Source organism: Enoplosus armatus, chromosome 7 (genome assembly GCF_043641665.1).
Source record: "Enoplosus armatus isolate fEnoArm2 chromosome 7, fEnoArm2.hap1, whole genome shotgun sequence".
NCBI classification, from domain to species: Eukaryota; Metazoa; Chordata; class Actinopteri; order Centrarchiformes; family Enoplosidae; genus Enoplosus; species Enoplosus armatus.
This window is the reverse complement of record NC_092186.1, coordinates 21,045,386-21,069,093: the sequence shown is the minus strand read 5'-3', so window position 1 is coordinate 21,069,093 and position 23,708 is coordinate 21,045,386. Positions and strand designations below refer to the sequence as shown.

The 23,708-nt window shown below is 41.5% G+C and overlaps 1 protein-coding gene across 1 annotated transcript in view; it reads right to left on the bottom strand.

Annotated features, from left to right (window-relative positions):
• Positions 1–6,739: 6,739 nt before the first annotated feature.
• Positions 6,740–23,708, bottom strand: part of anos1b (anosmin 1b) — a 40,072-nt gene continuing 23,103 nt past the window's right edge. The window contains exons 3-15 of the mRNA XM_070909449.1: positions 22,817–22,879; positions 21,902–22,109; positions 21,003–21,187; positions 18,685–18,814; positions 15,352–15,445; positions 14,633–14,876; positions 12,118–12,256; positions 10,342–10,578; positions 9,216–9,310; positions 8,198–8,360; positions 7,612–7,844; positions 7,039–7,182; positions 6,740–6,850 (exon numbers count right to left, since the gene is read on the bottom strand). Coding sequence (XP_070765550.1) covers positions 7,042–7,182; positions 7,612–7,844; positions 8,198–8,360; positions 9,216–9,310; positions 10,342–10,578; positions 12,118–12,256; positions 14,633–14,876; positions 15,352–15,445; positions 18,685–18,814; positions 21,003–21,187; positions 21,902–22,109; positions 22,817–22,879 — 1,932 coding nt within the window. The 3' untranslated portion in view covers positions 6,740–6,850; positions 7,039–7,041. The remainder of the gene's footprint in view (positions 6,851–7,038; positions 7,183–7,611; positions 7,845–8,197; positions 8,361–9,215; positions 9,311–10,341; positions 10,579–12,117; positions 12,257–14,632; positions 14,877–15,351; positions 15,446–18,684; positions 18,815–21,002; positions 21,188–21,901; positions 22,110–22,816; positions 22,880–23,708) is intronic.

The window sequence follows — 23,708 nt, the reverse complement described above, 5'->3', positions numbered from 1 at the left end:
CTCTTCACACCATCATAACCCTTGGCAACCAGCTGCTTGTGGAAAAAGCTGTTAAAATAATGAACCTGAGAGGGGGAGAGAGAGAGACAGAGAGAGACAGAGAAATAATAAATGACATTACACAATCAAAATTTTATTTATCTATTTAAGTTTCAAATTAAAAAACCTGTCTAAGAATCTAAATATTATCTCAAGAGTCTTGAAACAATGCAATACAGTTTTTAGACTCCTACAGCGAGCCCTTTTTGAATTTTATAAATCCCATTCTACATCTACCTTTTGGACGACATGACTACGAACACACACTCATTTACCTTGTGTTGTGTAGCCTCCATGATGAGTTCTCCATACATGTTGATAATCTGAACCGACAAAGAGAGAATTTTCAACATAAGACTGTCCCGCATCACTAAAACAATGAATGTGATATTTTCTATCCTTGTCGCTGGGTTCACTTTTGAAGCGACGTACTTGTTAGAAGGTTGGACCGAGTAACAGGACGCGTGATGGTGGCAAGAATGCTTTTCTATGGCTGTATAACCCCTCATACCTGGTCATTAAGCCAGTTCTGTTCCTCCAGCGTGCCAAGGTCCTCCAGGCTCAGGGTATGTTTGTTATACGTCACCATGAAGCCCGCAATAGGAGCAGAGGCCAGCCCCGCCCTATACCGAGTCATCTCCCCTTTGATGTCCAGTCCCCTAAAACACAAACATTGAGAGGAGAAATGCAGAAGAAATGTTATACAAAAAGTGTTTATCATATCTTCAAGGACATTGAAAAGAACGTGACAGGCTCAGATAAGGAAAGAGACGCCACAAGGTCTTCAAGATTAAAAACAACAATAACAGTCCACAGAGTGGAGTGTTAGGCACCTTTGCCTCCAAACAGATGCCTCTGAATACTGTTTCAACATCAGAAGAATCTGACTTGCCTCTTTTTGATATACGATACAACATGTCATCAAGCAATAATCCATGTTTCTACTTTCTACTGATGAATGATGTAACACAATACTGATTTAACCTACACCTAGATAATGACCATGATAGTGATCGCCTAGCTTTTATATTTACTGTGAACAACACAAATCCTCAGCAACACAGTAAACGGTGCGTTTTATTGTTTATTGACCAAGCTTCAGTGTGCTGTTCTGATATCTGTATATGGCCTCTATGTTAACCTTATTCTGGTCAACTGAAGTACTTATATTTCACCTGTATCACCAGATTAACGTGAAAGGCTGAGGCTTAGTGCTGAAACACACAGATAAACCTTCAAGCACTGTACTGTATTCTGATGAGTTCATAGACGTGGTGTGAACAACCTGAGATCAGTGAGTCAACAGCCAGGAAACTGGTGTTCACTGTTATTCTAGCTGTGTGGTAGAGATGGCACCCTTGATAGAAATACTGGTAAATTCCAGATTAATACTCAAACAGGTGGATTCAGGCAGATTGTGTGTGTGTGTGTGCGTGCTAACCTATTGCTGAGGTCAGAGTTGCCGTTCTTCTTCAGGTATTCCAGGACATCAGTCTCACTTAGAGGAATGAACCCGCCGTACTTCAAGTAGAAGCTCTCCAGGAACTCTGAAAGAGAGCAAGTCAGTATCACTGAATCATACGATCTATCAGCTAAATCCCAGAAACAAGCAGTTTTGTTTGATGACGTTAAAACCTGACTCTGAATCCATTGCTGACAATTATAGAATTGTAATTTTATCACATTCAGGCCTGTGTGCCAATACATTCAAGCAGCGTTACATTTTTGTGTATTTCAGTAATATACACTCTGCTGATATTTGCACATCCTTTACCACTTGTTTTCTTGTTTGTGTCAAAGCAACAGTTCGCTTTATTCAATTTACCTGCAAATATTAGTGGTGCCGCAAGATTCTGTACCAGAACAAAAATCATGTGACTGAAAAGGTGCAAGATATCCTGGGCACTTTCAGTTGGTGTGTTCGTGTGATCAATGATTTACCACGCTTCATTTTAACAGACTGAGATGCTGATGATTATATTCATGAAGGGGATGAAACTGCTATTGTGTGCTCAAAAACACATCCTACCGTGGACCATATCAGTAAGCTGCTCCAGGCTTTCTTTATCCTGCGCCTTTTCATCCATCTCTCGTCCATCTTTGCCCGATACTTCTTCCATCTCCTTCTTCTCCCAGGTTCCAGACTGACAGTACAGCCTGTGGTCTCTTAATGCCCAACGGTGCTGCATGCTGGATACTGTAATAGGGCCCTGGGATGGAGGAGCAACCGTAACTGGATGAGAAGTTTCCACCTCCATAAGTGTGGAGCAGCGGTCGTCATTTGTTGGTGTGGTGACGTTTCCGTTGGGCAGAGTTACTGGCACAGACACGGAGTCTGTTCTGTCAGGAGTTTGGTCCACCTGCATCTCAGAGTCAAGGTCCTGGGGAGACACTGACCTTAAAGCAGGACCTAACTGCCGTGAGTCGGGCAGTAGTCCATTTTCCATTCCACTCATGATCATGTTGTACTCCCTCGCCTCATCTTCAGGTTCGGTGTCAGATAGGTTCACAGTGTCTCCATTTCCAAATGGAGATTTAATTGAACTGGGGTCAGTCTGCTCACCATGGTCCATCTCTGCATCTTTGTTTTGCCCCTGCCTCGGCACAAACACTAATCGAGGTAGGGCATACGTTTTAGAACTGATGACGACACCACCTAAACCTCCCCTCTTTAATCCACCTTCTACTTCCATTTTTGACGCAGTCGTAGCTCCCACCATTCCCCTCCCTCGCCCTCTCCCTCTAACTACTGGTGATCCCGACAATCTCATCTCTTCATCCCTGCTATCGCCACCTCCTTTCCCCCCTGCACCAGCAACCCCTGACCCCTCTATCAACATGTCCTCCTTTTTCAGCGCATCCCCTTTCTCTGGAGCAGCAGAGTTCCTTATTGGTCCATCCTGCAGGGAGACTGTGACAGGGAGGGCAACAGGGGTTAGTGACTGAGTATCAGCCACTACTACAGTCGTTTGCACCTTCTCATATCTGTCATCATCATCCTCTGCATCCTCTACCTTCTCCTTGGTCAAATCAAAACTCTGGATATGTGTCAGCTGGCCACCCACTTTCCTTTTTGGGGTGTCCCAGAGGTCACTACCGGCCCCCCTGCCTCTCCCTCTCCCTCTTCCTCTCCCCCTCCCTCTGCCCGCGGTTCTGACATTGTGTCCTGTACCGTTGGGGCCACAGCAGTCACAGGCCTTAGGAGTCCTCTTCCTGCCTGACGTACGGCCATTGATATGGCCGTGAGCAGAGGACCAGTCTGATGCTGGGCTCGAGTTACAAGCAAGCGCTTTTGCTGGGGTTACAATAGTGGGCTCGGCATCAGCAGGAGTCGGCGTAGAGGGCTGGGTCAAGTCTGGCTTGGTGGTAAGGTTTGTGGTGAGGAGTTTGGCTGGGATCTGGGTTAGGTCCTGATCTGTAGTATTTCCAGGAGGGGGCACCAGAGGAGCTGCTTGCAGAGGAGGTGCTGTAGCAGGAACAGTTAAATGAGGTGATTCTGATGGTGTTGTTTTCATTGGGGATGCAGAACCGCTGTGAACCATGACGTCCTCCTTTGGCTCTTCAACCCCATCCCCAACACCCCCTGTCTGCACTCCTGTCCTCCCCTCCCCTTTGGTCCACTGAATTTCAGGTGTTGTGGTTTGTTCTTTCCTTAATGTTTATCCCGACACTTGCCTCCTGGTACTCTTCTGTAAAGTCCGTTTGCTGTGTAGAAAAGAAGTCGTCCTCAAGCCGTTCCCACCATAGAGGTATTGACACGACAGCAGACTAGAACATGGCAAGTATTGAGTGTTCCTCAGTGATGGATAGACTCTGTATGGAATAGTAAGACCACCATGGTCTCCTAATCAGAGTAAGCGGGAAGTGACAAGGAGAGGGAGGAAGAAACGGGGACAAAGAATAAGAGCCAATGAAAGACGTGTTAGCAAGCTCCTCTCAATTAGCTACATACTGAAATTACAGTTTAAATGTGCAAGACATGACTCAGGCCTCAACCAACACATTTGTCAATAAGTCAATAATGCAAAGAAAAACACAGCACAGCACCCTGTTGGTAAGTTGTTCAAAAGGATTGTATCTATTTCAACTATAGAGATTTCAAATATTTGTATTGAGGACAGGTTAACATGTCCAAATAAGTTTTATCTAAATGTGAATGTCCTAAAATGTGCCCATTCCCAGGTAAATCCACAAAAAGGTCAAAGATTTGTGTTTCGATGACACCGTCACCAGTCCACTTCTCTGCAGTTCAGTGTAAGGACAGGCCTGTTTAAATTCAAAAAGTAAAACTGACTTGTACAAAACAGTAAAAATTACATATGTATATTATTTTAAATGGTGTGTTTCTTTAATCTATTCCTCATTCAGCTGGGGAATATGAGGATATTCATTGATTGTGTGCGACTTAGCCACCTGCAGTGATGTTATCTTCATTTAACTGGTCTTCAGATATAGCATGCGATTCATTTGTTTAAGCTTGCAATTAACTCACTTTTTGCACACACAATATATGCTCTACTGACATTTTGTGCTACCCGCTAGTCTTCTTTTTAAAGTAATGTTAATGTCACCTATTTATAGATGTTATTACCTTTAGAAACGAAACGCACCGTTAGCTGATGTTAGCAACATAGCAGCGACATTTAACAATTCTTGAGCTGCAAATATTCAGTGTATGCAGACAAATTAGTCATTAGCATCTTCGCTTGTGTCTGCTAGAATTCCCACAATCAATTAAGTTATGAAGTTAAATAAAAATTGCGTTAGCTAAGGTAATTAACATTGGGCACCGGGCTACTGGAGCATGCCGATACATCATTGAAGAATATAACGTATCACCAGATAGTTTAACGAAGTCAAATATCACATTTCACAAAGTTTTGCATAAGTTAGTCATTCCCCTGAAGCTAGCTAAGTTAGCTAGCTGCAGCCAAAACAGGAGAAAACACAAAGCAACGACTACACACATTTCCTCCATTTTCAGTGGGAAGTTGGAGGCGTTTAAAGACAAAAAAAAGGAGCTGCAAATCAGTAACTGAAGTGATATGGAGTACAAGTCAAAACCATGACGAAAAGTGAAAAGAAACATCATTATACACTACCTTGTCTATGAATTAACAAACTGAATTTCGTCTAACCACGATTTGAAGAAACAACAATCCAAGCTGTCGTCGCTCGTTGATTGCGTCACGACGTCGGGCTCAGCTTCGGGTACATCCGGATATTCTCCCGAATTAACCTTGAAATTTCTCTGCCTATCTAACCAACGCATTTTCCTGCTTTGACTATCATCTATCTACACAATATCAGTGACGTTTCTAAAAGTTGGATTTTACATGAGACCACAAAACACTACAGCAATATACTTCCTGTTTCAGTTTAAGATTTTCACTTTGCTTTTATTGGTGTGAAATGTAAATGAATCTGTGTTGCCATAGCAAATAAAGGCAAGTAGTGGATAAGGAGAGGGAAAGCAATGACAATTCTAATTTAAATATAATGAAGAATATAATATACAATCTGTATTATGATGATATTATTATATTATCTGTGTTATCATAATTTCTAACCACTAGATCACTGACACAACACACACTGTAAATTGATCAACTTTAATTACAAAAAACTAAGACAGGGAAACAATAAATAAAACTGACAGTCAAAAAGTAAAGGAATTAAGTACACAATTATCAACACTAAAATGTCATAAAAAAGGTTACATAGAGAGAATATTAACATGATAATTACTGGTTGCTTGACACCAGAAGATTCCAACCTTTTCAAAGTAATGCCATGACTTTTGTAAGACAAAGAAAACCACCACAGGTATAGCTTTATTAACTGTGTAGAAATGTCACATATCATTGTTTAGTGAAATGGGTGTACCATAATGCAAATGAATGCTACACAAAACAAGCAACTTCAGACAAATCTGATTGAAAATTTAGCTTTTTTTAAACATATGAACAAAATATTAAAATATATTTGAGTTTACTTCAAGGCTTCAGCACACCAACTCAGACCCCAAAGATAATGCAGCAGATTATACATTGAAATATACAATGCAGTCAGTCTGTTGCTATACATTTGTATTTGTACATAAGGTCAGTGCTTTATTATTCCATACTTGCATGATCAAAAGCAACAAGCATAATAAGTCTCTTTACAAGTGTCATTTGGCTCAAGTGATGTCAGGTGATTAAAAGTGACCTTTCTAGTCCCATCTAAACACCAAACATGTACAGATGCAGCCGTGCAAGGAGTCTCACTTTTCACATACATGTCTTGCAATGCTGCGGCACTGAGGCACTAATGCCAAGAGGAATCATTTGAAAAATGCTGTAGTTTCAATAAAAAAATAGAAAAGATATGGATATGTTTTTCACCGCCAAGACTAACTGCAAGTACTTAGTGCTTTTTAAACGGACACCATGTACAGGTACAGTTTTTTTTTGTTTTTTTTAATTTTTACAAAACAATATTGACTTAAGCCATAACCTTTGGAACAGCTGACAGATTAATGATTGGTTAGATGAATGATTAATGATTTTTTCCATTAGAGCAAACTCACAACCTTCCTGATGTTTGAAAACAGATGAAAGTGAAAGACAAAACAACACAGCCAGAGTAGGAAATACTGTTCATATGAGAGAGTGATCTACTTTGCACAGAGGAACTTTCTTTATTATACAGCTTTGGTCATGTTTTCAGCACTTGAACTGCAATGAAACCATGTTGCTCTGTGGAAGAGAGTGGATGTTGGTAAAGATGACCGTGATGCAGCAGACAGTGACAGCTGTGGGGTTTGGGCCTGGAAGAGATGATTGATGGAATTCAGGGGACAAAAGATAAAAAGTATTATCCTTTTATAGAGACACACTCTGAAAAGATGACAGAAAATGTTAAAGATATTTTATCATGTAAAGGGATAAAATGTGACTTTTAGTTTTTAATAGAATTGCACAAAAATGCAGTATGTTACTTAGAAAGCACTATTACCTATCAAAGTGTGGCGTTGATAGCTGGAGTGTGTATAGTCTTGGAGACTGCGGCGCCGTTGACGCCCCCTGCTGTTAGCACCTGGAGCTGCAGCTGGTAAACACTGTCAGCCTGAAGACCATGAACTGACACCGACCACTGAGACTTTGGAGAGTGAAGCAGGGTAAGTTCACAGAGACACACATACACTTTTGTTCCTACACAAATCCCTTAATGGAGTAAGAGCAGAAATAACCTGATGCATTGTTAAAGGATAAGGTGGGCAATATTAATTTTTCTTATTATTATCAACAAAACCAACCATGTTTTAGTCTGTCGCTCTGGCTTCCAAAGACTCTATGACTGTCTATGACATCATAAATCTTACAAAATGGGTGAAAATGATACACTAAAATAGGCTAAATAATCTTCTAAAACACAGTTAGACACTGTAGTTCTAAGCAAGTGTTACTAAAACAGGAGGAAATTGCGCACACACACACACACACACACACTCTCATATTTCTGAGGCATTTTCCTCCTGCTGCTAGCACAATACAATGCTGTCACTGTAGACCTCTCTTTGTGTCTCACCGGTGCAATTGTCTGCGTCTGGGAGATAAGCGTGTCTTCCTGCCCCTCCGTTGCCGCGGTAACCCCTGATTGCAGCGTCCAGGTGAACTGGAACCCCTTCACGGCCGCTGGGTCCAGTGCATCTTGGGACATCCTCCAGCGAAGCGTCGTGAGCAGGGTGCCATTGACTTGTTGAAAGTCTGCGGTCAGTCGTTCTGGACGCAGTACCACCTTTCTGCCTGACGGGAGGCGCTCTAACACAAACAAAGGACACAAAACATTTTACTGTAATATGACAACTTTATGCCAAAATGTTCTCAACAATGAGAGTTTCAGAGATCAGTTTGATTATGAAGAAGATTATTTGGAGTGGATTTAACTAGTTAACTGTGTACATGTAATAAAAGAAATTTTGTGATAATACGTATATCATTATACAAATGTGTATTCAGCGGCCTTAATGTTCCCAAAAGATGACAACAGAACCACTTTACAGAGCTCTTTTTTAAAATAGGTATTCAGGGGTTACAGGATGAATGAAGATCAATGGAACAATGCATTTACGTACATACGTGTGTGTGGAGTGCGTGTCTTTAGTTACTCTTACCCTCTGTGTTGCAGGGCAAAGCTTTGCCTCCTCTGACCCGGATGGAGGAGCAAGTCGGGGTCGTAACCCAGGCAACAGCCTCTGACCCCGGGTCAGCCTTCATTGCCACGGCGACCCGGTACTTACAAGCGAACAGCAGGCCCGTTATGGTGTGATGGGTGCCCTGGAGAGAGAAAATGAAGTCAAGTTAGGGATTAAAAAAAGAGTGCTTAAGGAGACATTATAGTGTAAACTGTACACAGCTGGTTGTTAAAACTGACATATTACAAGGTTCCTTAAAATATACATATTACCCCTATTTTTGTTTGGAAACCTGTCTCTCATATGTTAAAATGTTAAAATAAACACCACAGTTGGCAGCTGTGCAAGTTGGCAGCTTCAAATGGCATAACTGTTTAAAAAAGGTTGAGCAGAAATCTTGCTCTGTGACCTCAGCAAATTGCACACAGCCTTTTGATATTTATCATCCCACTGGGTCTGTGATCATTTGAGACGAGAGGTTAACACCGGGACAACAGTGGGCAAAGATCTGCACCAGTTCATATTTTTAAATGCTCCTCTCTATGGCAGCTTCACTTCATGATTTAAGTTTCAAATAGCTGCATTTTTAAGAAGAACAATTCAAATGTGGATTTAAAGTTTTAAAGATTTCATTTTGGTGACACACTTAACGGTTGGTAATCATCGCTGAGATGATTCTGCAACTCACTTTCCCATAGATCATTTTCAGTCAAACTATCCTATATGGGATATTTCAGCCAGGGATTTGACAGCGTTACGGTAAAAGAGATGTTAGGCAGAGACGGAGTGAGATGAAGGCAGAGAGACAAAGTCACACACACACACACAGAGGATGAGAGCATTCCAGGCTGATCTGAGCTACGGTAATGAAATCTGATCTCTGATACACACACATACACACAAAAACACACAACAATAATGCACACATAAAAAAAAGACATGTATATATCATTTCATGAACACAGAGACACATAAAACCCAGCCAGGGTAGTTATACCTGCACAGTTGTTGTTCTCTCTGTGCTTGTCACATTAGTACTGCAGGTATGCGGACGCCACCGCAAAATGTATGGACCAGGGTGTCTCTGTCTGCCTGTAAAGCAAAAAAAAAAAAGAGACACACACACTACATGAGTGGACATGTGTTTGTGTTTATATGCGTCATCATTAATCATACTGTTTGAAACCTAAAATATGTCATGATACACACTGATACACTTTCTACTTTTCTGTGTTTTGCATTCTCTTCTTCACTTGCGTGTTTTATCTTGTTAGTAGATCATGAGAGTTATGTGCTTACAGTATCTGCTCTCAGGTGAGAAAGAATCAGAATCAGGAACTAAGGGAAAGTGTCATTCACCTTCTTTCTGTCCATGTGGCTGTCTACCTGCTTACGTCAAGTCCAGCTAAGTTTGTTCATATAGCCCAGTTTGATAAAAATGATACTGTCACAGTGTGCGGGGGGATACTGCCCACCGCTCAGCCTAAACTCTAATAAAACAAGTAGAAATGCCACAAAAAATGCCTTATTTATCTACTTAATGTGCATATAGTAAAAGTATATATATGTGCAGTTTAAACTTTCTGCATGTGGTGTCAAAGGTTTAGGAGCTTAAAAAGTAACTCATCACAAAACCAAAATCAGTTTCAAAGCTGACAAAGTCTATTGTTTCTTCATTCTTTATAGAAATAAGAGTTTTGGCGTAGTTGTCTCTCTCTGAAGATTATTAGTTTAAGCAAAATCTGCATCTCAAGCATCAGTATATACAGTATATTGCCATTTAATATCATGGCCACGGAAAACTCTGGATTCTGATTGGTTGGTCAATGTTTGGTAACCAACAGTATAACAAGACGCCTATGATGCAGGTGATTAGTGATCAGTATTAGTCTGTATTTGTTTTGATTACATTTTGTTGGCATTTTGTTGACAAGTGGCCATAGTATAAACGGGTTAATACTCTTCAAGTTTGTATGTTTCATGATTATAATGGACGTACGTACGCAACGTACACCATGTCAGATGTTATCCTTTCTATCTCCCACCTATTTGTTGTTTTCTACAGTCTTTTCATTCTTTCTTCTTGGGGCTGATGTTGAGTTGTTCAGTGTTTCAAAACTCACCATGGTGAGGCCACTTCCAGAACACCTTGACCTGCAACTGGTCGTCATGGTAATGAGGGGCAGCGACCTCCAGGCGCAGGTTGCCAGGGGTGACGGGGTTAGGGGGGGATTCAGGGTGAGGCAGGGAGGAGGAGAGGGGGATGTCAGAGGAAGAAGGGGAGGAGGATGAGAGGGACGGAGAGGAGGGAAGAGATGATGAAGATGAGGAAGAGGGGAGCTCATTGGAGAAGTCTTCGCCTTGGGTGGAGGAGAGGAGAGAAATAAATGTTACAATTTTAAAGTTTGGCTGATTTAAAGGTCTGAAAATAGTTTGAACATCAAGCTCATAATTTCTTGTACATTTTCACAATAAAAGTACCTTTTTTTTGGTCAGAAAATATTCAGTCTACAGACCCCGAAAAACATCAGATGCAAGAGGGATATTGATTGTGTTTTTGAGTGTCTTAAGGAAGCAGTTTCTTCACAACTCTACTTTTTGTACTCCAGTAATCATTATTTATACAGTAGCTGTTCTGAATAACTGACAACATCACAGAAACCCTTTATATGAATGACTGGATGTATGAAACCTGTTATATAGCACATGGAATTTATGAATATCATTAAAATGGTGACGAGAGTGCAGCCGGTAGCTAGCTTTCCCGTTAATTCATTCACTCAGAAGCACTAATTGGTTTTATCTGGCCTAACTGACCCTCATTAGCGCTGAGAGAAACCAGGCCAACACACGGACTGTGTCAAATATTATATATTGCTAAATTATAAATGGCAATATGTTCCATATAAAATTGTTAGTATGTGGTTTGATAATTGAGCTGCAGCTGGCTATAATCCTCTGCTGGGCTGACCGACAGGTCATCTATAAATACCTCTGTTGCCTGGGCGACCATTAACAACGCCACTTTCCACTGTATGTGTGTGTTTAAACAGTGCAGCTGTTGGGAGACAAAATATGCTGACAGTCAGCAAATGCAGCAGCTGAACTACTACTTACTGACTAACATCATTGACTCAATAATGTATGGCTCTGTTAACAAATGGGTGCTGTGGACTGTACGTACAGTATTTACTAATGCCGTGACAAGTTAATGAAATGTTCAGAAATGCGTACTTGAGTGAGTCTCTGTTTGGGGTAGGGTTGCTAGGGGAGTCCTTAGGATGCTGTATTGCTAAATCACAGCAACACAAACAGTACAGCTACAGTTTACACTACTTGTGCAATAAACCTCAGTCTACTGAGAAACCCCTAGCTTTATTTATACCCCCCTTACTGTTTATTCCTACAAGACAAAACTCTAAAAAAAACCTACTGGAGTTTTGGTGCCTTCCTAAAAGTCATGTATGTCTAAGTGACTTTACACCTGGCTCTATTTATGTATCTATCTACAGACATGATGCTCATCCAAACTGTGGAGAGAGGCAATGGTGAAAACACTGGATTCGTGGTATGTAATATTAGGCTGCACATGTTTCACCAAAAATAATTACTCCTTAAGGTGAACTGCAGCTGTTGTGAGAGAGAGGAGCAAACTGCAGCCATACAAACTTGCACCATGTATGAAACTCACTGCAAAGCATATTAATAGTTAATAGGTAGTAAGATAGAAAATAATAACCAACGTACTTTAATGCATTTCATTCACATTCTACTTAAATTATGGGGAGGAAATTGGATATAGTGGTAAACAGTGTTATTGTCAAACATAGAAAGTATACCATAATACACCGTATACTCGTACCACCCATCCCTATGAGGAAGAGGCTTTGTTTGTTTACCTGTATGAGTTGTTGTGGTGAAGACAATTTGGGCTCTGGGGCTTTTCAGCCTCTTCTGACCCCAGTAGGCCACCGTCTGGACAGAAAGGAAGTAGGATGTCGCAGGCAGCAGACCCTGCAGCCACAGCTCACACTGTGCCTATAACACAGTAAAGAAAAGTTGTCTTTTGGAACAGTATTTCTGAGTCTGTCCCAATTCACTTTCACTTGCTAGAATTTGACAGGGGTCTCATAGAAATGGTACCAGATGAACACTGAACATACAAAAGTCCTTAAATTCAATCCCATCCAACTCAGGATCACCACTATAGCCTGCACAGGTACTGCCATCATCATCACCATCTTCATCATCCTTAGAGTCATCATAAGCCTCATCCTGAGCGTTGTGTGTGCCCCGCTTTGTGACTGACAGTCCAGACCTGTTCTGCATTAGCCCGCTGTTTGACTGACAGCTCATTAACAGGCTCTTAGTCAATCGGGTCCGTCTGTCTGTGTGGATTTGAGCTAGTCACAACAAAGAGATGCTTGGATGATAACAAATCTGTGTGTGTGTGTGTGTGTGGTTCTGTATGTGCATATAATTAAAACAGAATGAGACAAAAGCAAGTTAAAAGCAGTTTCTTGGTGACCTGCAGACAAAATGGGGTTTAAGGATTTCCATTACGCTCAAGATAGACAAAACATATGGCCTGTACAGCTGTGTGTGTGTGTGTGTGTGTGTGTGTGTGTGTGTGTATTTGTGAAACAGAGACAGCCTGGATTCCTATTTTGGTGCATAATGTCAGTGGACATTATATGTAAGAAGCTGATGTATATTTAAAAGCACTGATTCAGCAGAGGTTTTTCCGTGTTTGAATACTTCCTCCAATTTCCTGTTTTACTTCAGGTTTAATGTTAAATCCCTCTGCTCCTGCATACATTCCTGATTGACAGGATATATGTTTTATAAACATCTAGGGAATGTATTATCGTGTGCTCACGGAGAGCAATAAAATATCAATGCTTTGCGTGATATGAAAACTATTTTACACAGCGTGGAAATGCTATTCTGGTTCCTCCCTACCTGTTGTGATGCTGCTGTCTCTGTGTGTGTCTAGATGCAGCTGCAAGTAGGAAACACTAGTTAGGGGGCCTCATTTAAATTCCAGGCCTCCCAACCAAGCAGAACAGAGGACCAGACTACAGATAAATGGCTCCACCAGGCTCAGTCTGGGATCGCCATCACTACTTAGGCTAGCTAGGTCCATATGAGTGCACTTGGCATTAAAACCTTGAATCTCTGATGTTTATGTTTTTAATTATTTTGTCTCTTTTCTTGAAGTGAAAGCTCACATTAGAGTTGAACATTTAAGTGGGTCTGAAGCTGAAGGATCCTGTGCAAAGAGTACTGCCCACTAATCTGAAGGAGAAATGTTTAGTCACTACTCAGGTTTCAGGCATCAATCATAACTGATGCGTCAAAGCTGTAATATCTGTGTTTACTGTGATTATGGGTATTTTGGTGCTGCTGACTGGACTTAGTTGCATTGTGAACATATTATATTATCGTCACACCTATAATCATAACTGTAAAATCCAACCTCTTGACTGTTATAGCGGCATTAAATATAATTTCAAAAGTACGGCAAGAAACCTGTTGTATTTCTTAAGAAGTTAAAAGTTACTCTTTGAATTGAGCAAGACAGCAATGGTTCACTTTATTACTCTGTAAAGCAGCTACAGTAATGAATAATCATCTAAACATCAGTTGTATAACTCTACTCTTTTACTTCTATGACAACTGATACACTCACTCACTAATGCCCTCGTGCTGTAGTGACTGGCATGTTGTCAGTACATTCCCAGATGCTTTGACTTGAGTTAAACATGTTATCCAAATGCAGGAAAGCCACTTCTCTCTGTTGTCAGTCAATCTGCATGGCTTAGTTGTCATGTTATTTCACCGCTGTAAAGCCTGTATGTTGTCATAACACGCTAACAAAGTTATGGCCCATGAAGATAATGGCCTGTCTGTCTGAGGACAATATTGCTGTTTCACATCCACAAGAAACATATGCAAAAATATCTGCTGAAGTAATGGGAAAGCGTGCCAAACAGAGATTTCAGGGTGACTATGTCAAAACCAGTAAAGTTCGACAATTATACAAAAAAGCAAGAGCATGTAATACATAAATCCACACCCTCAATTGAGATGTCTGAGTAGTTCCACTATGTCTCCACCTAATTCTCATTTGTAGGATTTTTACGGGCTGCAGGTGGTTCAGAAGGACATGCTTTCATTTGAGGTAATAATTTAACGTCTAAATAGTAAGAATTAATAAAAAGTGTTAAATGTGAGTACGGTGTGTTTCTATGGTGTACGTTGTTCTATTTACTTGTGAAACGCTGTACCTCAAACATCATTTCATACGGTATATGTTGAGTGCAGTGTTTGGATGATTGTGCGCATCCAAATGTAGTTAATCACTGTATTCTTTCATTTAGTGTAATTAAGTTTGTAAAAATGTTTCCTTACCCCCTGAGTCACTCTGCTGTTGGTCTCCTTTTTACCCTGTTCTGGTGTGCGTGAGTGTGTAGGACGTGTGTGCGTGTTACTGTGCACTGCGCGTGTGTGTGCATGCAGCGTGTGTGTATGTTTGTGCGCTGTCTGTGCATGTCGAGACATCCAGGTGACTCTGTAGTTGTGGACTGGCAGGTCTCCCTCTCTGGGGGGCTCCCAGCTTAATAAGACCGCCACTGTGAGCCCACTTCCCCTCGACCTAAGCAGAGAAAGCAACAACAGTCAAACAACAACAAATTTAAGGTAATAAAGTGGAAAGACAGATACTTCCTTTAGAAGTTTAGAAGTAAATGCTTTTTGAACAAGTTGCACTGAGTGGCAGTAAAATAGATAAAATATCTTTCATTTATTCTATGTGTGTGCAGTATAGCCTCAGACATTCTCTCATCACGTTGAACAGAAGCTACAATTTAAGTCCTCACCTCTGTTATTAAATGTTTTATTGGAATATTGCTGCTGATCCAAGACATTGTCTGAATTTTATATGACCTTGTTCAGCATTACAGCTCACAAATAGAAAAGGTGCTGCAATATATTATTGAACAAGGATGAACTGTAATTAGCATCAGACAGGCAACAACTATTCACTTGGCCACATTTTATGACTGATTGCCCTGAATGGATGCATAGCAACTAACTCAGCAAGGAAAATAATCTTTCATCTGTTGAGATACCTTTCTGTGAACTGGCTCCCTGGTTGTGAACCTGTCCGGTCTAGAGTCTGGTTGCTCACTCTGACATTTACTGGAGATTCTGGAGGTGAGGGGTCTGCAGAGAGAGATGGTCAGAGAAAAATGCTGTCAAGAGACAAATGACAGAAATCATCATCAAAATAATAGGCGTAGGGATGTTTTTCAGTGCCTGCAGACCCTCTTCTCAGACAACTACTTCCACCAAAAAGAAAGGGCCGTTTGGATGTAGCCTGACAGGCAAAACCTGGGGCAAAAAAAGTGTGAAAATCACTTGCTGCTGCTTATTAAGTTTATTGCTGTGAGCGTAATAATTGGAGGTCACAGAGATGAGTCCATCAACATTTTTATTAACTCAGAGCTTCTTTAATGGAGCTTTTGGCAGGTGGACAATGAGGAGGCATTGTTTAAAGACACTGTACTCAATAAATGAAAAAACTGAAAAAGAGGAGAGTACAGTATACCGTTTATCAGGGCATCAGGGCTGTTTGTAATGACTAATACTATACCCTAGTGGCAAGGAAACTGAAACTGGACGAAGATATATTGAAGACTAATTGGGGTTAAGTTCATGATTCCCACAAAGCAGAGGCCGTTCCCCAGCTTGACTGAATTGTCTAATGAGTCGATGTTTAATGTGTTGCAGCGGAGCAAAATAAAGAAGCCATTCCGGGGGAAAAGGCTAATTTCCTCTTGGTCTACAAAGCCAATTACATTTACAGCATCAAAGGTGAGCGATAATGGAGAAGCTTGAAGCCTCTCTTTTCAGTAGCGACCACAGCACAGACCAAAGGCGACCACCACTAGACACTGTTTGCCTCCAAGATTAAATCCTGAGGTCGCTGCTCTTTCAACGCTGGCTCTGTATCTCATTAGAACCTCAAACCCCAATCCTGTATTTGATTAAAACTACAAAATGTAGGAATGTCTGATTAGAACTACATCCCCCGTGGCAGGCCTCCCACAGGCCCCGGGCTGTGCTTGGCTGACCCGGATGCAGAGATCAAAGTTAGGGCAGCATATTAGGGCTGCAAGACTTGGCCTGTTTGTGTGTGCATGTGTGGTTTTTCTGTGGAATAAGCAGGGTGTCTTTCAGTGCCAGCAGTAATTGTCAGATCAGAACCAAAACAAATTCTCTGATGCCTTTTTCACTCTGTGTGTCTCCCTCAATCAGATTTCAGTCCATTCTTCCATGAGATGAAGACATCAAGATGAGTTTTCTGATCCAGACATTCCCTCGTAATTGCTGCTGGCAGGTCCATTGCAACCCTAATATCTGCATGAACAGGAAAGGGGATTTTTCAAATTCAAATCCTCTCTCTGGTTAGCATCAGGTCAAAGTAGAGGAACTTCAGCCATCCTGACATCTGCCAGCTTCCTGATTTGTGACCCCTGACCTCTAGCCCCTGACTAATCAGACTAATGAACACAAGACTTTGACTCAGATCAGATGGTATTTATAATGTTTAAGTGTGTGTGTCTTTAACCTTTAACCCTGGCCCTCAGAATACATACGCATACAAAAGGATGCACACACACGTACACACACCGTGTCTGAAAGGAATAATTCAATATTTTGGGATATAAGCTTACCTGCTTTCTTGTAGAGTTAGATGAGAAGCATAAAAAACTGAAGTGTAAAAACTTCATTTTATGATTTTTGGGGGGCCATTTCTTGGCTGAGAGAGATCACTTTTTATAGTCTTCACTGGTTGCTTGCTTGGTAGCCAGCAACACATAAACGTCTTTGCGAACCAACTCAGAGAAGGGGGTAACCTTAGGTCACCGATGTGCACCTGCATGTCAAGCCAGCTGATTCGTTGACATCCTGTCAGGAAGCTTTCTCTCTCTTTTTTCTCTCAGACTTTGGGTGTACATGTCAGCCTAATAACTTTAAAAAATAAATACATTGGAGTGTCTATTTGCACCTGGGTACGAATAGTCACACAGCAGCTATTCGCCTATTTACACCCGGCGTGAGCGCCATAGTGTCGACCGAGGGCGGTTATTGTCCGCTGCGGTTGTCTATTTTCGGCCGCGGGGGTTTAGAGCAGACCGCAGATAGGCTTTAGGAAGTCAGGTGACGTGGTATAAAGAGCGACAAAGTCTGCTCGGTATACATGTTGAGATGGACAGCTGAGTGGATCAAACATAGGGTTTCCACCTGAGAGACTGCTGTTCGACTCTTGTGTGGAATTCATTGAATGTCTTTTTTCAAGGATGTTGTGGTTTGTATACACTGTCACTGGGTTGAAATTGATTTCCGTTTCCTGATTTCTCCTACGTTTTCTTTACATTGTGGTTTGCGCGTTATACCCAGGTACCCACCTGTTTATGTTCTCTTATGCGCAGCCCAAAGAAGCAGAAAGCTTTATATATAGCAGAGGGAAATGAGAGTGGTATTGATCTTCTCATCTGACTCTCAGCAAGAAAGCGAACATGAGTATTTCCCAAATATCCAACTAGTCCTTTAATACGTTGATGGGCCACCAGGAGCTGCCAGAGAAGATTTAGTATACCATGGTACAGGTTGTATATTCTCTAAACTCTATTGGAGGCATGGCAAATTCTACTATTGGGGGTTTTGTTGAAGGCGGTGGAAAATGCTATCTAAGACACCTCTTTATAATCTCCCATAAGTGCTCAACTGATAAAGAGCCTTTTTCCAAAGTTCGGTCCAACCTGAAGTCATTATTCACATACAAACATGCTCTAGCCAATCCTGGTAGGGGATTCATATCACTAGCCAATCCTGGCGCAGCACCAATATGACCTAAGTCTGTTAAGCATTAGAGAGAGGACCTCCTACAGTGTGTGTGTGTGTGTGTGTGTGTGTGCATGCCTGTGTGTGACTGTCTTACTCTCACTTGCACCCTGTCTCACTGACCCACACCAGGGATTTTTACTCTGGCACTAAACCAACTGAACAGTACAGTATATGTATACGCGTGTCTGTACAGTACGTGTGAATGTGTGCACGTGCAGTTGTGTGTATTTTCTGTTTCCTGTCTGTGTTTTATGGACTGCCTGATAGATTTCCTGCTGTGTGTACCTTATCCATCAACTCTGAGTGAAGGAGAGAGAAAGAACAGGGAAGGACAGGAAGGGAAATGTTTCGGACTTTCCCTCAGAGAGGTGCAATATCTCTCGTAAAATGACACAAATGGAACTGTGTTTTGCTCAGTGTCTCATGACAGAATATCAAAATTCACAGGTGAATTACGTAAACATGCAGGAGGAATCATCAGTCACTGTGGGACGCTCGTAACCACTCTCTAAAGAAAATGAGAGTATGCGTTTGGATTGTGTTTGTGTTACCTTTACTGGAGATGTAGTGTTTGCTGGGTGTGGTGAAGCCTCTGCTGCCGTGGCTGTTGATGGCTGCTACTCTGAACTGGTACCAGCGCTGAGGTCTCAAATCTGACAGAGCCACATCTTCAGAAAGAGTCTAAAAATGCAAACACATCACATATAACAATAACTAGGTGCATGGCAGAAAAAATACTTTTTGTGCAAGACTTTGAGCATTTACAGTCTCGTTACCTTCCTTCATCTAACAGATAAACTTATATTTCATTCAACAGATTTAAAGAGTAATTTACCACCCCTTGAAAACCTTGTTTCTGCTGACCCCCAGTGGTTTAACTTCTCACCTTACAACAGCGATTTATAGGTGTACTCCAGGACACTGTGACATCACTGTTGGGTGTGGTTACAGTGAAACAGACTTTCAACCAGATAGGGCAAAACAAACCGACAGTGATTCTTTAGCACGACTTACAAAGGTGAGGATTTGAGGACAACATACAGAAAATATTGATCTTGATAAACAGGTATTTCTCCCCAAAGAGCATATATACTCCTAGTATTCAAAGGTGTCTGTCTTGGCTCCAGCCAGCAGCTGATAAGCTTAGTTTACCAGAAAGACTGGAAACAGGGGGCAACAGCTAGCTTGGCCCTGTCCAACAGTAAGTCCAGTAAAATCCACCTTCCAGCACCTCTAAAGCTCACTAATTAACAAGTTCTAATCTTGTTTGTTTAAGCTGTACAAAAACAGAAGTGTTGTTATTTTATGGGGGGTTATGTGCTGGACTATTTCTTGGAAGTGACTGTGTCCAGCCAAGAAAAAGTATGGCGCATAACCCCCCATACAACCACGTGTTGGTTTTTACACTTGTATGGATTAAATAAACGAGATGCAACGCGTTAATTAGAGCTTTAGAGGGGCAAGTAGGTGGATTTTGTTCTGACAGAGTCAGACTAGCTGTTTCCCCCTGCTTCCAGTCTGTGCTAACCTAAGCTAACCTGTCACTGACTTTGGCCTGATATTTAACGGACACTTGTGAGAGCACTATCAATCTTCTAATCTAATTCTATCTTTGGAGAGCCATGCTAGATGTTTAGCGTATATACTGTATATGAGAGTGTTATCAATCTTCTCATCTAACTGTTGGCAAGAAAGCAAATATTATATATTATATATATATAATATTTGTATATTATATATATTATATAATATATATATTGTTATTATGATTTTCGTCATTGTAAATAGAAACAGTTCACTTCAATCCAAGCCTTCTTTAGGCACAAATATTCTGTCCTCTCTCACAAATCCACTCTATATCTTCTTTCAAAACAGAAATCCCTGTGTACTTTTAGACATATAAGTTTCACAAATTTAACGAGCTGGAAAGTCAGATGAACACAGTCGGATTGGAATTCCATCTGATAATAGTGAAATTAAACGATTTGCCAAAATGATGGTTAAAATTGCTAAAGATTCACATGTTTTGTCTCCCTGACAGTGCAAATGTAATCACTGCTTAAAATCTACTCATCCACACACACACACACACACACACACACACACACACACACACACACTCACAGACACGAGCTGCCATCTATTTAAGTCTATAATGAGCGCTCAGTCATTCAGAGTCAGCCGGTGGAACGACTGTGGCTGCCTGTGGTTCCTTTTTAAGCTCTGCTTATTTACCTAACCTCACACAGGCACACACACATGGACGTACAGTGCACGCACACACACTCACTCATACACACACACACATGCACAGACATACGGTTTACCCTGGCAGAATGGGAGACTGGCTGGGGTGGAGAGGTTTAGACAGCAAGGCAGCAGACGGATGAGGTGGAAACAGAGTCTAACATCCATCTCCATAGCTGAGAAGTTTCATCATTCGAGGCAAATTGAGAGTTATGAGGTAAAGATATGGTACAAACTTTGTGGCGTTGCTCCACTGTTAAAGGCACAGGGAACCATTTTTACAGCTTCAATCACTCAGAGTTGCTGGTTAGACAGATTCCACGATGTGCCATGTTGTTACATGGGTTTTTTATCTAGCTATCAGCTTCCCTACATCAACATCTCCACAGCTAATACCCCCCAATAATGTAGAGAGGGTGACATTAACAGGATGATACTGTATCTCCCCAAATGTCAGAAAACAATCCAAACATTTCTATATCAATCACTGTAGGCCTCACATCAACTCCTGAGTCAATGAGTTTCGTTCTAAATCTTGATGATTTCAATATCTCAAACCTTCTAATCCTCATAAAAAAAGACCCAGGGTGAAAGGTGAATGGCTGCTGGTTACTGCAGTTACCATGGCAACAGTAGTCCACGGAGAGGCGTGGTCTTCGCTGGGATGTATCCCGGCGTTCCAGCGGGACTGGAGCATGTAGATGACCGGCTCCACGCTGACATTGAACTTTGACACCCACACCACCTTCACACGACCCTCTGAATCCTCCACGAAGCTCATCTCTCTGCGAGGCTTCAGAGGAACGCCTGGAGGGACACGAGAGAAAGGAGAATTCATTTAAATTACTACTGAATTATTATTTAGAAACAGAAAAGTCATGTAATTTGATAGTTATTAGACATTTAAATAACATCAAAGAACACTGAGTGATGTGTGATCGATGATGACAGGATGTCTCAAACACCATCATGTCTAATTATTGTAAAACATATACTATTTAGTCAACGCGCTTTTATAATTGTTGTGTTTTTTTAATAATTATTTATACATAGGCATTGATCAGGCAGTAATCATTATTGACTGACATTCACTGACCACTTGATCAGCTGTTTTAAAGTTTGCAGATCAGAGAAAAATATCACAAAATTGGTAAAGAAAGCAACACTCAAACAATATTTTCTTTTTGTTTAATTATGCTGGCTGCCACACAGGCGTCTGAGGCAGTTTGTACTACTTGAGCTTTTAACCACGGCGGGGCCGCCTGGGACTTCAGAGGCACTCAAGCAGGCAATATTTGAGGATCTTTATTACATTTCATTCATTTGGCAGACACATTTAACCAAAGCAACTCACAAGTACATTTAAACACCATAGGAACGAGAGCTAGATGTCGTCAAACATTGGAAGTGCATCCCTCCCAAAGAAACTAAAAGCGTGTTCAGTGTTATGAGTAACAAGCATGGGTGGCCAATGATAGCATATCAGCAAGTCCCAACCAGCCGCCTGGGACTTGCCTTTACCTTTATATAGATTGGCTGGGGCTTGGCAAGTGTGTCCACAGCCATTAAAGCAGCACTTCCTGGGGGAGGGACAATGCTGGTCTGACGAGCAGCTCTCCACGCAGGCTGCAGCGAATCCGGTGGCTCGCTGAGGTGGGGGGCAGTCACCCTGACGAGAGGACCTCAGAGAGGTCAAAAAGTCCCTGCTCGTCACACACTCTGTCTGCTTCTAAGAGAAAGAACAGGGGGGGGTTATTATTATTATTCCAGTTGACACACAACGGAAATCATACGTAATGTATAAACACACATATGAGGGCAGAAAAACACACAGCGGAGGTGAAAGTGTTTCCTTTGGTAAACTCCTACTGACTCTTTGAAGGCAGCCCTTGAGATCTCGTCTGAAAAGGGGTGCATATGTGTATAACTGTGTGTGTGTGTGTGTGTATTTCTGTGTCTGTGCACATGGCTGCAGATCAGCAAAATGTAAACACTAGCTTTAGCTAATAGCTCTAAATTACCCTGTGTTCCTAACCAGCCAGCCACTCAGCCATCCAGCCAGTAACATGCTTCAGCTATTGTGATGAAAAACTAATCTATCCTAAAACCACGGTGACTGGCTTTACAAATAATCATTTAGGACCACACACACCAAATACACACATAACCGATGCACACTCTCACATGTATACAATCAAAAGCTCACAAACATGTTATTCATAACACACATAAGCCTCCATAAACACACACAGGAATGCTCGTTCATGGCGTGCAAAAAAATTGCTTCATGGTGCCAACAAAAGCGAGTTTCTGGTGCAAGAGTGACACTGCCACCAAGGGTGTTGTGACACACACACACACACATACACACACACACACACACACACACACACACACACACACACACACACACTATGCACTCTCTTTCTGTCTTACCTCACAGGACTTTTGAGAAAGCACCTTCCTGGTTTCCCACAGTTCTTTGCATGGCTGAAGGCACTGCACATAAATAAACAAATAGCAATAAACAAAATATGAGGCTTTAGTCACAATAAAGTAACTGTTTTACAATATACCTGTTTCATCACACACAGAAAATGAGTAAAAAACTAAATTTGTACATCAATTCCAACATTTTAGGGAAATATGCTTATTTGAGGGAGAGTTAACTGTCTGTTCGTTCAATACGAGGCTACAGCCTGCAGCTGGTTAGCTTAGCTTAGCACAAAGACTGGAAACAAGGGGAAACAGCTAGCCTGACTTCGTTCAAAAGTAACTAAATCCACCTTCTAACTGTTTTCTTGGCTGGGAGCAGAGACTTTGCGGAGTCTCGTTTTCGCTGATGGCCTGGCAACTGGTCACAGCCGAGAGATCGCCTGTCGCATTATGCCACTTAAAACAGGGAATTGTCGTTTTTTACACTTTGACTTTTGTGCAGATTAAACAAACTATATAAAAATGTGAATTAGTGAGCTTTGGGGGGCTGGTAGGCAGATTTTGTTACCTTTGGACAGAGTCAGGCTTGCAGTTTCCCCCTTTTTCCAGTATCTGTGGTACGCCAAGCTAACCTGTCACTGACTGTGGCCTCATATATAATTGACACTTCGGGAGGAAATAAGAGCATTTCCCAAAATGTATAACTATCCCTTTAAATAGCTGAGGTTTGAAGAAATACAAGGGAAAAAGTGTAAGAACAAGGATAAATGACAGAAGTGTCAGAGGGTTTCAGCATTGCACAGACGGGGCTCTCGGTGTTTAAGCAGGTAGGGAACACAAAAGAAACACACACTCACACATGCACACACTCATCTGGTTTGCCACCTCAGTG